This window comes from Mustelus asterias, unplaced genomic scaffold, assembly GCF_964213995.1.
Source record: "Mustelus asterias unplaced genomic scaffold, sMusAst1.hap1.1 HAP1_SCAFFOLD_282, whole genome shotgun sequence".
Classification (NCBI taxonomy): domain Eukaryota; kingdom Metazoa; phylum Chordata; class Chondrichthyes; order Carcharhiniformes; family Triakidae; genus Mustelus; species Mustelus asterias.
Window position 1 is genome coordinate 59,427 of NW_027590247.1, and position 14,392 is coordinate 73,818.

General features: G+C 43.5%; 1 protein-coding gene across 1 annotated transcript in view; it reads right to left on the reverse strand.

Moving 5' to 3' along the window:
• Window positions 1–1,461: 1,461 nt before the first annotated feature.
• riok3 (RIO kinase 3 (yeast)) overlaps window positions 1,462–14,392 on the reverse strand; it is a 49,556-nt gene continuing 36,625 nt past the window's right edge. The window contains exons 11-13 of the mRNA XM_078204169.1: window positions 6,034–6,123; window positions 4,638–4,745; window positions 1,462–2,280 (exon numbers count right to left, since the gene is read on the reverse strand). Of these exons, the coding sequence (XP_078060295.1) occupies window positions 2,185–2,280; window positions 4,638–4,745; window positions 6,034–6,123 (294 nt within the window). The 3' untranslated portion in view covers window positions 1,462–2,184. The remainder of the gene's footprint in view (window positions 2,281–4,637; window positions 4,746–6,033; window positions 6,124–14,392) is intronic.

Sequence of the window (14,392 nt, forward strand, 5' to 3'; positions counted from 1 at the left end):
CTATGCTAATACATGTGACAATAATAAATCAAATCAAAAAGTTACTGTGAAATTCCCCTAGTTGCCACAGTCCGGTGCCTGTTCAGACCTATGCACCTAACCAGCACGTCTTTCAGAATGTGGGAGGAAACCAGGGCACTCGGAGGAAATACATACAGACACGGGGAGAACGTGCAGACTCCACACAGTGATCCAAGCTGGGAATCAAACCCAGGTCCCTGGCATTGAAACAGCAGTGCTAACCACTGTGCCACCCCAATGTTACCAGGGTCTATGGGACAGTGAGGAGAGATTACATTGCTATTATTTTATTCACTGGAGGCAAGTGTCACAGTCTAGGCCAGCATTCTTTTATTACCCATCCCCAATTGTCCTCAAGGTGGTAATGGTGGTGGTGGTGAGCTGCCTTCTTGAACTGCTGTTGCTCCACACAGTGTAGGTACATCCACAGTGCTGTTAGGGAGAGAGATACAAAATGCTGCAGCTGGAAATATGAAATTAAAACAAAAAGCGCTGGTAAAACTCAAAAAGTTACCAGTATCTGTGGAGAGAAAGAGAGTTAAAGTTTAGTCAATGACTTCAATCATTAACAGCCGTTGACATGAAATGCTATCGTTTCTTTCCACAGGTGCTGCCTGATTTTCCAGCTTTGCTCGTTTCTTTATGCAAGATACATGAATCAGCCTTACGTTACCTGGAGTATAGAAGGTCAACAGTCAAAATGATTGAGGTTTTGGAAGGAATTAAGATGGATAGAATTATTTTCTGCTGATGGGGCAGTGTTGGACAAAGGGCATCATCTTAAAATCAAAGGGAATCATCTTAAAATCAGAGGGAAGTAAAGAAGGACTTCACACAAAGGGTGGTAAAAGTGTGAAACATTCTTTCAGCAGCACTGCCCACACCAGGCTAGGCATGGAGTGCCACCCCTCAGTGCAGCATAGAATGATTAAATTGGGGAGGTGCAAAAGGTCAGATTTAGAATAAAAATATCAGAGAGTTGAGGGTCTGGAGGTGATTCCAGAGATAGGGAAGGGCAAAACCATGACGAAATACACAAACAACCATGAGAATCTTAAATGTAGGTCAGTGAACAGAGGGACAGTTGAATGAGACTTTGTTCGAGTTTAATTCTTGGGAAGCAGAGATATGCTCAATAAAAATTTATAGACAAAACGACGCGAGACTCATCAGTTTTGTAAAAGCTGTTATACTATTTGAAGAAATGTTTTTGGGGGCAACTCTTACAGGTCAGTATGAAGACTAAAATGCAGTTAAAAATCCTCCTATATTCTGATGGAATGAACTAAGAGGTACAATACAATTCCTAATTTAGTCGCAATGTCACAAGCACAATAATATTTTTTCTAGACGCCACACTTAAAAGATTCTGGATACGCTTTGCTTACGGAACACATTGTTTTGTTAGATGCCATTGATAAAAATGAATATAGAGTTCCATTTGATCCCAAATATTTTTAATATCTTTAAGATTCATTGGTAATCTGCTGAGCGAATTAGTAATCTGTTGAATACAAACAGAATTTCATTATGTATTTTTTAAACAAAGTGTGTGATGAGTTAACAATCACCTCGCAACACCACATGTAAGGTCTGTCTGACTTTTAGAAAGTGAATTGAAAGCCATATTACTCCTGCTTTGGATTACATTCTGCTGCCCTCAGCATTTGCAGAAATCTCGGTGAATCGGCTAGAGTGCAGGTTTTTGCACAGCCAGTGGCACCTTTCACCACACATCAAAACATTAAGTGAAAAGTTTACCATTTTGTAAAATAATGTGGTGAATGTGCGCATTAATTATTCTCATCCCATTTCTAAAACGTGCAACATTTTGTGGTTACGTTCTGAATGTCAAAATATGCCTTTCACTCAAAAGGTGACGTCAAGAGACGTGGTTTAGTTGGTTCGAAGCTTCACTAACACAAGAGAATGCAAAGCATGTCTCTGTCACAGGCGCCAAGTTAATATAGATGGTGTAGACAGAGGAGCATTTTCAACATCACCACACCAGTCTAATTTCTGTCACAAATACCAATTACTGTCTACAAATCTAATGATAATCTAATTTTAAATCAAATTAAATTGCACAATCAAATTTCCATCGTTGCTGAATCCCAGCTTGCAAAGGTCAGTCTGCAGAAACTATTTAAAAGACATTCTCTTTTAATCCTGAGCTGGAATTTCAAATTCAGAAATCATCTTCCCACGTTTTCCAATCTGTTGGACGTGGTCTTCATTGATTTTTTCCAAAGCTTCGATCTAAGATTTGTTTTAAGAAAGGCAAATACATTTTAAGGAAAGAGATATTAAAATTAATGCACACATTAATCTGATTTTAAATTTTACACATCAAAGAATTGCAAGCTGTTAGTTTTCTTAACCAAATATTTATCAATTTGGGGGAGGTGATGGCCTCGTGGTATTATTGCGAGACTATTAATCCAGAAACTCAGCTAATGTTCTGGGGACCCGGGTTCGAATCCCGCCACGGCAGATGATGGAATTTGAATTCAATAAAAAAAATCTGGAATTAACAATCTGCTGATGACGATGAAACCATTGCCGACTGTCGGAAAAACCCATCTGGTTCACTAATGTCCTTCAGGGAAGGAAATCTGCCGTCCTTACCTGGTCTGGCCTACATGTGACTCCAGAGCCACAGCAATGTGGTTGACTCTCAACTGACCTCTGAACATGGGCAACCTGGGATGGGCAATAAATGCTGGCCAGCCAGCGACGCCCATGTCCCAACAAATGAATTTTTAAAAATTGATAAAAGCCAAACTTGCATTTTTTCTTAAAGCCAGAATCACTAAATCCGCTGAAGCAACTGGCACATTTTCACCCATCTATACACAAGGTAGAGAAATAAACTCTTAGAATTTTACACCACGGCAAAACAAAAATTAGTCTCATCGCTGTCTCTTCAATTATCTTGGAGAAGTTAGGATTGTTTTTTTTAAAGAAAAGAAGGTAAGAGACCTGATAGAGAAATTCAAAATTATGAGGGGTGTCGACAGCTGATATAAAGAAGTTGTTCCCACTCATGAAAGAATCGAGAATAAGTAGGGGAGCAGGCACAAGGAGGCACAAATTATTAAAAATTGGTAAAAGAAGCAATATGATGAGTAAAACCTTTTATGCAGCGAGTGTTTAGGGTCTGGAATGCACTGTCTGAGGGTGTGCTGGAGACAGTTGCAATTGAGACATTCACAAGGGATCATGAATATTACCTGTAAAGGAAGAATGCGCAGGGTTATGGGGAGAAGGCGTAGGAAATGGACTAAATGAATTAATTGCTCATTTGGAGGGCTGGTGCAGCCACGATGTGCCACATCAAAGGTTATTGAGTAAAATAGAAGCTCATGGAGTAGGGTGACATATTGGCACGAATTGAAGATTGACGAGCTAACAGGAAAGAGAGGCATAAATGGCTCTTTCTCTAGTTGGCAAGATGTGATGAGCTGCGTAACATAGGGTCAGTGCTGGGGCCCCAACTTTTTACAATTTATATAAATAACTTGGTGAAAGTACAGAAGGTATGGTTGCTAAATTTGTTGCCAACACAAAGATAGATAGGAAATTAAATTGTTAAGACATAAGGAGGAAAACTCTGGCAAATGGAGTTTAATGTGGGCAAATGAGAAATTGTCTAATTTGGCATGAAGAATAAAGAAGAAACTTATTATCTAAATGTTGAGAGATTGTAGAGCTCTGAGGTGCAGAGGGATCTGGGTGTCCTTGTGCATGAATCACAAAAGGCTAGCATTAATTAGGAAAACTAATTAAATGTCATAGTTTATTGTGGGGGGAATTGATTACAGAAACGAGGAGGTTATGCTTCAGTGATACAGAGCACTGGTGAGACCACATCTTGAGTATTGTGTACAGTATTGGTCTCCTTATTTAAAGAAATATGTAAATGCATTGGAAGCAGTTCAGAGAAGATTTACTAGTCTAATACCAGGAATAGGCAGGTTGCCTTATGAGGAAAGGTTGGAGAAGTTCGGCTTGTATCCACTGAAGTTTAGAAGAATAAGAGGCGACTTGATCAAAACCTTTAAGATCCCGAGGGGTATTGACAGGGTGGATATGGAGAGGATGTTTCCTCTTGTCCAATAATCTAGAACTAGGGGTCACTATTTAAAAATTAAGGCAGAGATGAGGAGAAAGTTTTTCTCTTGAGGGTCATGAATCTCTGGAACTCTCTTCCTTAAAGGCAGTGGAAGCAGAGTCTTTGAATATTTTTAAGCAGAGCAAGATAGATTCCTGATGAGCAAGGGGGTGAAAGGTTATCAGGGGCCAGCAGTAATGTGGGGCTGAGGTTACAATCAGATCAGCCATGATCTTATTGAATGGAGGAACAGGCTCGAGGGACTGAGTGGCACACTCATGCTCCTAATCCGTATGTTTGTATATAAAGGGCCTCCCTCTACACCGTAACAATTCTGTGATTCGATTATATTTCCTGCTTTCAGCAATACATTATTGGAAAATACCGTTTAAGTTGCTGGTTTATTCAGTGAAATGTTTACAAAGTGAGCCTTCAATAACAACTTGCCTACATGAACCTCCTTAAACATAGTAACGCATTTGAAGATATTGAAAAAATATACCTGAACAATGAAGTCCACTTCATTATCCTCTGCAATATCTAAACCAGAGACAGCATTGAAAAGCTCCCGTTCATCCATTGCGTCTGCTACTCCGGCCTTCTGGAAGAACTGCAAGAAGGGAAGCAGCATGAAGGATCTCTCGACAGGTATGTGACGTCAGAAAACCGTTGAGCACACGTCATCAATTCTAAAAGCACTGATTTCAAAATAAGGAACGTGTTTAGCTGCACTTTACTGGTTGTAATGTTTGAATTGTAGTTGCTGCTGTAATATGACAAATGTATCAGCCAATCTGGACAAGGTAAGCTCTACTCTAGGAAGGGAAGAGGAATGTTCAGGTACAGATTCTCAATCCCATCACCTACATTTCCAGATCAGCTGTTACACGATTCACCAGTGGTACTGCCTGGATCACAACACAATTGCAAAGCTCCTGACAGACTTTTATATAGTTAAGACATTACACATATTGAATTTCTGTCCTGATGGGGAATTGAAATTCAAGGAGGGAGAAGTGTTACAGAGTGTCATTTTGAGGAGAGTGTTCTTATAAGCCTTTACTCCCAATGTAATTGTTTTACTGGCATCTGTTCAGGGTTCCGAGCATGTGGGGTTTTGGCAAGCCTTTCAGTCTGGAAGAGGGTGTTCTGTAAGCAAGACCTGTTTTTCTAGTGCTCCTGTTTTCATAGTTATTGCTAGTTTGTTATTTATTTATATAAAGATCATTTTTTAAACAATGCATTCTTATTTATGGTCTCAAGTTACCACAACTGGCATCAACCCAACAACATGGAAAATTGCCCAGGTATGTCCTGTGCACAAAAAGTAAGTCAAATCATTACCCCATCAGTCTACTCTCAATCATCAGCAAAGTGATGGAAAGTATTATTGACAGTGCTATTAAGCGGCACTTACTCAGTACAGGTAAAGTTGCCATAGTCCCAGATGAACATAGGCTGCTTTCCCCTTTGAGGGGGAGAGCTGACGGGGAGTGATTTAACCTGAGGGTCACTGCACTTCAGGCAAGGGACAAGGCTGAGAAGGTGGGGCCTTCATGAATAACGTCGACCAGTATGGGAATTGAACCTGCGCTGTTGGTGTTACGCTGTATCATGAACCAGCTTCTTTACCCAGAGAGTGGTCACAACTTATTACCACTAGCAGTGGTTGAGGTGAAAACATTTCAGGGCAAGTTAGATATTTCGGTGAGGGAGAAAGGATTAGGGGGTGGTGAGATGGTTGAAGTGAAAGAAGAAAGCTGAAGTGGCGCATTAACACTGGCCTGGGATGTTGGCCAGTGTCATGGTTGCAAATGGTACATCAAATTGCACTCATTCACTGCTGCTGGCTAAATTAACTGCAATCTGGATCTGTAACAGAGAAAAGGAACCAATACCTGAGAAACATTTTTACAGTCCCTGAAGAGAAATTTGAGCCCATGAGGGTGAGTAGGTTCCACAGACTGACTGACATCAATGAACCAAACCTGTACAGAAACAAAAGCATAGGAAAGGTTATAATCACCTCGACTGTGTGAAAAAACCAACAGGAGACGTCCTTCTCCACCAGAATTCCAGTTGATGGGCTGATACAGTTTTAATGAAAGAATTCTGCACATGCTCCTTTAACACTGATGTTGTGGGAAGAGAATCACTTTAAATACAAGCCAAGATCCGCTAACATCTCAACTGCCAATCAGAATTATGACAAATCAAAACAAGTCTATAATTCGAGATGTCAGGGAGCACCTTCTTTACACAAAAATGTGTGGAGATGAATAACTCTCAGCTCCCAAAGACTGTTGAAGTCTACTGAAATTTTCAAAACTGTAACTTTGTTGAATACAGAATCAGCATGGACAAACTGGTGATAGCTGATCTATAACTCCAACTGAATGGAGGCAGAACAGGCCAGAAGGACAGAGTGGCCTCCCCTCCTAACAGGACCTGAATTAAAAGTTTTGTATTACAAAGAGGTAATACAAACTAAATTAATCTTGAGTCAGGAAAAAAAATGCTGTATCTACCTACAGCCAGGGAACACCACCACCTGCAATAATAGAAGTATAATATAGAGGCAAAATACTGTGGATGCTGGAATCTGAAACAAAAACAGAAAATGCTGGAAAATCTCAGCAGGTCTGACAGCCTCGATGGAGAGAGAATAGAGCCAATGTTTCAAGCCTGGATGACTCTTCATCAAAGCCACCTGCAAGTTCCCCTCCAATCGGTATTAATCGGGGACTCGATGGTGAAGGGGACAGACAGGCGTTTCTGCGGAGGTAGGCGGGATTCTCACATGGTGGTCTGCCTCCCTGGGGCCGGGATCCAGGATGTCGCTAGTCGCGTCCCGGAAATCCTGAGGTGGGAGGGAGAGGAGCCTGAGGTAGCGGTACATATTGGTACCGCTGATGTGGGTAGGAAGGGAGAAGGGGTCATGAAAAGGGAGTACAGGGAATTAGGGAGACAGCTGAGAAAGAGGAAAGCAAAGGTAGTAATCTCAGGATTACTGCCTGTGCCACGGGAAGGTGAGGGCAGGAATGGAGTGAGGTGGAGGATGAATGTGTGGCTGAGGGACTGGTGCAGGGGGCAGGGATTCAGGTTCCTGGACCATTGGGACCTCTTTAGGGGCAGGGGTGATCTGTATACAAAAAACGGGTGGAACTTGAATCACACGGGGACCAATATCCTGGCCGGTAGGTTGGCTAAGGCTACTGGGGAGAATTTAAACTAGATAGGTTGGGGGGAGGGGAGCTAGAAGAGTTGACTAGGATCAAGGAACTAATTGATGGGGGGGAGGATGCAGGGGTAAGGGGAATTACAAAATTAATGGTAGAGGAAAGGGTGCAAGTGAATGAAGGCGGTAATTTAGATAAGGGAGTAGAGGGAGAGGGTGTTCGCGACTCATCAAAGCGGGTCCAGATAAAAGCTGGAATAAGGACACTTTGCCTGAATGCACGAAGCATTCGGAACAAGGTAAATGAGTTGATGGTGCAAATCAGCACAAGTGGGTACGATATAGTGGCCATTACAGAAACGTGGCTGAAAGGTGACCAGGACTGGGAGATGAATATCCAGGGGTATCAGGCGTTTAGGAAGAATAGACAGGAAGGAAAAGGTGGTGGGGTCGCGCTATTAATAAGAGATAATATCAGGGTAGTACTGAGGGATGACATAGGCTCTGAGGAACAAAACGTGGAATCATTATGGGTAGAGATGAGGAATAGTAGAGGGAGAAAGACACTAGTAGGTGTGGTATATAGGCCCCCAAATAAGAATGTTGAGGTAGGGAGGGCTATAAACAAGCAGATAAGGGATGCGTGTAAAAACGGAACGGCAATAATCATGGGGGACTTCAACATGCACATTGACTGGCAGACTCAAGTCGGTAAGGGTGGAATGGAGGAAGAGTTCTTAGAATGCTGTCGGGATAGTTTCCTTGAACAGCATGTTACGGAACCGACGAGGGAATGAGCTATTTTAGAACATAGAACATAGAACATAGAACATTACAGCGCAGAACAGGCCCTTCGGCCCACGATGTTGCACCGACCAGTTAAAAAAAAAAACTGTGACCCTCCAACCTAAACCAATTTCTTTTCGTCCATGAACCTATCTACGGATCTCTTAAACGCCCCCAAACTAGGCGCATTTACTACTGATGCTGGCAGGGCATTCCAATCCCTCACCACCCTCTGGGTAAAGAACCTACCCCTGACATCGGTTCTATAACTACCCCCCCTCAATTTAAAGCCATGCCCCCTCGTGCTGGATTTCTCCATCAGAGGAAAAAGGCTATCACTATCCACCCTATCTAAACCTCTAATCATCTTATATGTTTCAATAAGATCCCCTCTTAGCCGCCGCCTTTCCAGCGAAAACAATCCCAAATCCCTCAGCCTCTCCTCATAGGATCTCCCCTCCATACCAGGCAACATCCTGGTAAACCTCCTCTGCACCCTCTCCAAAGCCTCCACATCCTTCCTGTAATGTGGGGACCAGAACTGCACACAGTACTCCAAGTGCGGCCGCACCAGAGTTGTGTACAGTTGCAACATAACGCTACGACTCCTAAATTCAATCCCCCTACCAATAAACGCCAAGACACCATATGCCTTCTTAACAACCTTATCTACTTGATTCCCAACTTTCAGGGATCTATGCACACATACACCTAGATCCCTCTGCTCCTCCACACTATTCAAAGTCCTCCCGTTAGCCCTATACTCAACACATCTGTTATTCCTACCAAAGTGAATTACCTCACACTTCTCCGCATTAAACTCCATCCGCCACCTCTCGGCCCAACTTTGCAACCTGTCTAAGTCTTCCTGCAAACTACGACACCCTTCCTCACTGTCTACCACACCACCGACTTTGGTGTCATCAGCAAATTTGCTAATCCACCCAACTATACCCTCATCCAGATCATTAATAAATATTACAAACAGCAGTGGCCCCAAAACAGATCCCTGAGGTACACCACTTGTAACCGCACTCCATGATGAATATTTACTATCAACCACCACCCTCTGTTTCCTATCCGCTAGCCAATTCCTGATCCAATTTCCTAGATCACCCCCAATCCCATACATCTGCATTTTCTGCAGAAGCCTACCATGGTGAACCTTATCAATTTTGGATGGGGTATTGTGTAACGAGGTAGGTAGAATTAAGGATCTTATTGTGAAGGACCCTCTTGGGTCTAGTGACCACAATAATTGACCCTGATTGGTCAAGATATTGCCCTGGGAAATGAATCAGCGAATGGCTGGCACTTATTTTGTTTAGCTGAAATAGGCGCAATGTCTATATCTGTCCTTTCTGTCTCAATATCAGGGCCGGGTACATGCAAATGTGCCACACTGCGAATCAGATTGAATTGGTTGTCAGCATATTTGATTTATTATTGTCACGTATTAACATACAGTGAAAAGTATTGTTTCTTGCGCACTATACAGACAGCATACCGTTCATAGAGAAGGAAATGAGAGTGCAGAATGTAGTGTTACAGTCATAGCTAGGGTGTAGAGAAAGATCAACTTAATGCAAGGTAGGTCCATTCTGGTGGCAGCAGGGAAGAAGCTGTTCTTGAGTCAGTTGGTACGTGACCTCAGACTTATTCAGGAAATGTTGTCTAATCGTGGAATCACAACTATTGTTGGACACTGTTTTGAGTTTTGCAAGCACAAACTGGTTGGGCACGGTCTGTACCTTGCCCATTGTGAACAGCAGAAGGGATGTTCTGTTTGATACAGTTCGCCATCAACCTTTGGGATAGAGTCACAGAGGTTTACAGCACAGAAACAGGCCCTTCGGCCCAATTTGTCCATGCTGCCCTTTTTTTTTTAAACCCCTAAGCTAATCCCAATTGCCCGCATTTGGCCCATATCCCTCTATACCCATCGTACCCATGTAACTGTCTAAACGCTTTTTAAAAGACAACATTGTACCCGCCTCTCCTACTACCTCTGGCAGCTCATTCCAGACACTCACCACCCTCTGCGTGAAAAAATTGCCCCTCTGGACCCTTTTGTATCTCTCCCCTCTCACCTTAAACCTATGCCCTCTAATTTTAGACTCCCCTACCTTTGGGAAATTTTTGGATATTGACTATCTAGCTGATATTGACGATCTAGCTGATCTGTGCCCCTCATTATTTTACAGACCTCTGTAAGATCACCCCTCAGCCTTCTACGCTCCAGAGAAAAAAGTCCCAGTCTATTCAGCCTCTCCTTATAACTCAAACCATCAAGTCCCGGTAGCATCCGAGTAAATCTTTTCTGCACTCTTTCTAGTTTAATAATATCCTTTCTATAATAGGGTGACCAGAACTGTGCACAGTTGTATGGCCTACATACCTCGCATCACACTGGCACTGAAATTCATACGCCACATTACTCAGTTCTGTAATCAAATGCATTACTTTATTATTTTCCCTGCTCTGAAGATGTCATAAGAATTCAAAACATTAACAGTGGGTGGGATTTTCCACGCAACCCGTGGTGTTAGAGGTGGCCCACCATTGGCCGGTGGCGGGATCTTCTGGTCCTGCCGTTGCCAACGGAGTTCCCCGTTGAATGTACCTCCGTCACTGGGAAACCTGCAGTGGGGGTGCCCCCTCAGCGGGATCAGAAGATCCTGCTGGCTTGACAGACACACAGATACACTCTCCACAGATACTGCCGGACCTGCTGAGTTTTTCAAGCATTTTTTGTTTTAATTTTATTATTTTCTGGCTAATTATAGTGCAGCACTTGTATTTATAGAGCACTTTGCACAACCACTGGACATCTCAAAGCATTTTACAGCAATTAAAGTCATAGTCATACAGTGCAGAAAAGGCCCTTTGGCCCATCAAGTGTTGGGCTGTAGGAAACTTGGCAGCCAATATTTGCTCAGCAAAAAGCAACGTGAGAACCTAACCTGTTTTTGTGCTGTTGACTGAGGGGAGAGCTGACTGGTGGCGATTTAACCTGGGGATCACCACACCTCAGGCGAGGGGCAAGGTTGAGAAGGTGGGGAGTTTATGAAGAACATATGGAACGTACCGAAATTGAAATTGCGCTGTTGGTGTCACTTTACATCACGACCCAGCTATCCAGCCAACTGAGCTGATCAACCCCCATGGGATGTAGGCATTGCTGGCTAGGCCAGCTTTTGTTTCCCATCATGAATTGCACTTGAACTGAGTGGCTTGCTGGGCCATTTAAGAGTCAATGGATATGGCTATGGATCTGGAGTCACATGCAGGCCAGGCCAGACCCAGATAAGAATAGCAGACTTCCTTCCCTAAAGGACATTAGTGAACCAGGTGGGTTTTTACGACTGGGGTGGCACAGTGGTTAGCACTGCTGCCTCACAGCACCAGGGACCCAGGTTCAATTCCGGCCTTGGGAGACTGTCTGTGTGGAGTTTGTACGTTCTCCCCGTGTCTACATGGGTTCCCTCCCAGGTGCTCCGGTTTCCTCGCACAGTCCAGAGATGTGCGGTGGATTGTCCATGCTAAATTGCCCCTTAGTGTCAGGGGATTAGAAGGATAAATACATGAGGTTATGGAGATGGAGCCTGGGTGGGATTGTGGTCAGTGCAGACTCGATGGGCCGAATGGCTTCCATCTGCACTGTAGGGATTCTATTATGATTCTATAACTATGGTTTCTTGATCATTATTAGACCAGGTTCATTTTTAAAATTCAAATTTCCCCATCTTCTTTGGTGGGATTCAAACCCTGATCCCCAGAGTATTACTCTGGGTCCCTGGATTACTAGTCCAGTGACAATACCACTGCCCCACCAGGAACCAGAGGCAAGAGTGCGACCAACTGAGCCACAGTGAGATTATTTATAAGATATTATTTATTACTGAATGTTAGATATCCTGGAGCAAGAGAAAGTCTAAATAGCTCCTCCACCTACAATCTTATCCTGTGATCAATCTTTGTTTCTATTATTAAATATTCACAGTTTAGCAACAAGAATAGAAGTGTGTGATCTTTTGGGAATGAGTGTCTCGCTGCGGTTCCAGTGTTGAAAATGGAAGTGGTGCAAAGAAAGGAACTGACTCCTGATTCTGTAACCAGTGGGCCTCCGATGTGGTTTTAATTGGGTGTCTAATTAATGGACAAAAGCTTTGCCTCACATTAACAAGATCTTGCCATCTTGCCCTTTGCTTTCCAGTTGTTTTTGAGAACTTGGAGTATTTGCATGTTAATTATTCATTAAAAGTTAGGACTGGTAATTAACAGTGGACATAGGCTTTTAACCCTTGCTAATTGTTAATGCAATGCTCGTTAATTTCCCCAACCCAGATTATGGTCTCATGTTGTTGACTTCAAATTTGCTGATGATAGTAAATTAGGAGGCACAGTAAATAAATGTGGGTAGCATGTTGCACAGTTCATAGAATCCCTCCCGTGCAGAAGGAGGCCATTTGGCCCATCGAGTCTGCACCAACCACGATCCCACCCAGGCCCTATCCCCATAACCCCATGCATTTACCCTAGCTAGTCCCCCTGACACTAAGGGGCAATTTAACATGACAATCCACCTAACCCACACATCTTTGGGCTGAGAGAGGAAACCGGAGCACCCGGAGGAAACCGACGCAGACACGGGGAGAATGTGCAAACTGCACACAGACAGTGACCCAAGCCGGGAATCGAACCTGGGTCCCTGGCAGCAGTGCTCACCACCATGCCACCTCAGATAGACAAGTTAAATGATTTTATAGAACTGTGTTAAATGGAGTTCAGTATGGATCATTGGGTCTAAGGGAGAACAATCTGACAAATTTCCTGAAGGTGAGAGACAAGGAGCTGTGGCAGAGGAAAGGGATTTGTGTCGGTGTGCAAATTGCTAAAAGGTAATGGGCGGCTCTGATATGTAATTGCAAGTGGAATACTGGACTTTAACTCAGCGGTGGTAACATTCAAAGGAAATGAAGTCATCTTTCAGAGATAAAAACAAAATACTGCAGATGCTGGGATCTGAAACAAAAACAGAAAATGCTGGAAAATCTCAGCAGGTCTGACAGCATCTGTGGAAAGAGAACAGAGTCAATTGTCTGGATAATCCTTCGTCAGAGCTAAGAGCAAGGAAAATCAGAAAAGATTTAGACTGGGGCTGTAGATAGGGCTTTAAACTAAATAGTGGCGGGGCGAGGGTGGGGAAGCGTTCAGTTGTTTGGAGAATTAGAAAATCAAAGTTAAAGGAGAGGGTAGAAGTGCAGGTTAAAGGAGCCGAGGGCTCAGGAGAGGTTAGTAAAGTTTCCAGACCACATAATAGAACAGAGAGTATAGAAGGTGGCAGGAATCTAACCTCAGGCAGAGCAAAAAAGGTGACAAGTATGAGAAAGGAGGTGGTCAATGCAGGACTGAGGGTGTTGTACCTAAATGCGCGCAGTGTACGGAACAAGGTAAATGAGCTTGTTTCACACATTGAAATTGGCCAGTACGATGTTGTGGGCATCACAGAGACGTGGCTGCAAAGGGATCAAGGCTGGGATCTTAATATCCAAGGATATGTGTCCTATCGGAAGAAGTGAGGTGGAGGATGAATGTGTGGCTGAGGGACTGGTGCAGGGGGCAGGGATTCAGGTTCCTGGACCATTGGGACCTCTTTAGGGGCAGGGGTGATCTGTATACAAAAAATGGGTGGAACTTGAATCACAGGGGGACCAATATCCTGGCCGGTAGGTTGGCTAAGGCGACTGGGGAGAATTTAAACTAGATAGGTTGGGGGGAGGGGAGCTAGAAGAGTTGACTAGGATCAAGGAACTAATTGATGGGGGGGAGGATGCAGGGGTAAGGGGAATTACAAAATTAATGGTAGAGGAGTGGGTGCAAGTGAATGAAGGCGGTAATTTAGATAAGGGAGTAGAGGGAGAGGGTGTTCGCGACTCATCAAAGCGGGTCCAGATAAAAGCTGGAATAAGGACACTTTGCCTGAATGCACGAAGCATTCGGAACAAGGTAAATGAGTTGATGGTGCAAATCAGCACAAGTGGGTACGATCTAGTGGCCATTACAGAAACGTGGCTGAAAGGTGACCAGGACTGGGAGATGAATATCCAGGGGTATCAGGCGTTTAGGAAGAATAGACAGGAAGGAAAAGGTGGTGGGGTCGCGCTATTAATAAGAGATAATATCAGGGTAGTACTGAGGGATGACATAGGCTCTGAGGAACAAAACGTGGAATCATTATGGGTAGAGATGAGGAATAGTAGAGGGAGAAAGACACTAGTAGGTGTGGTATA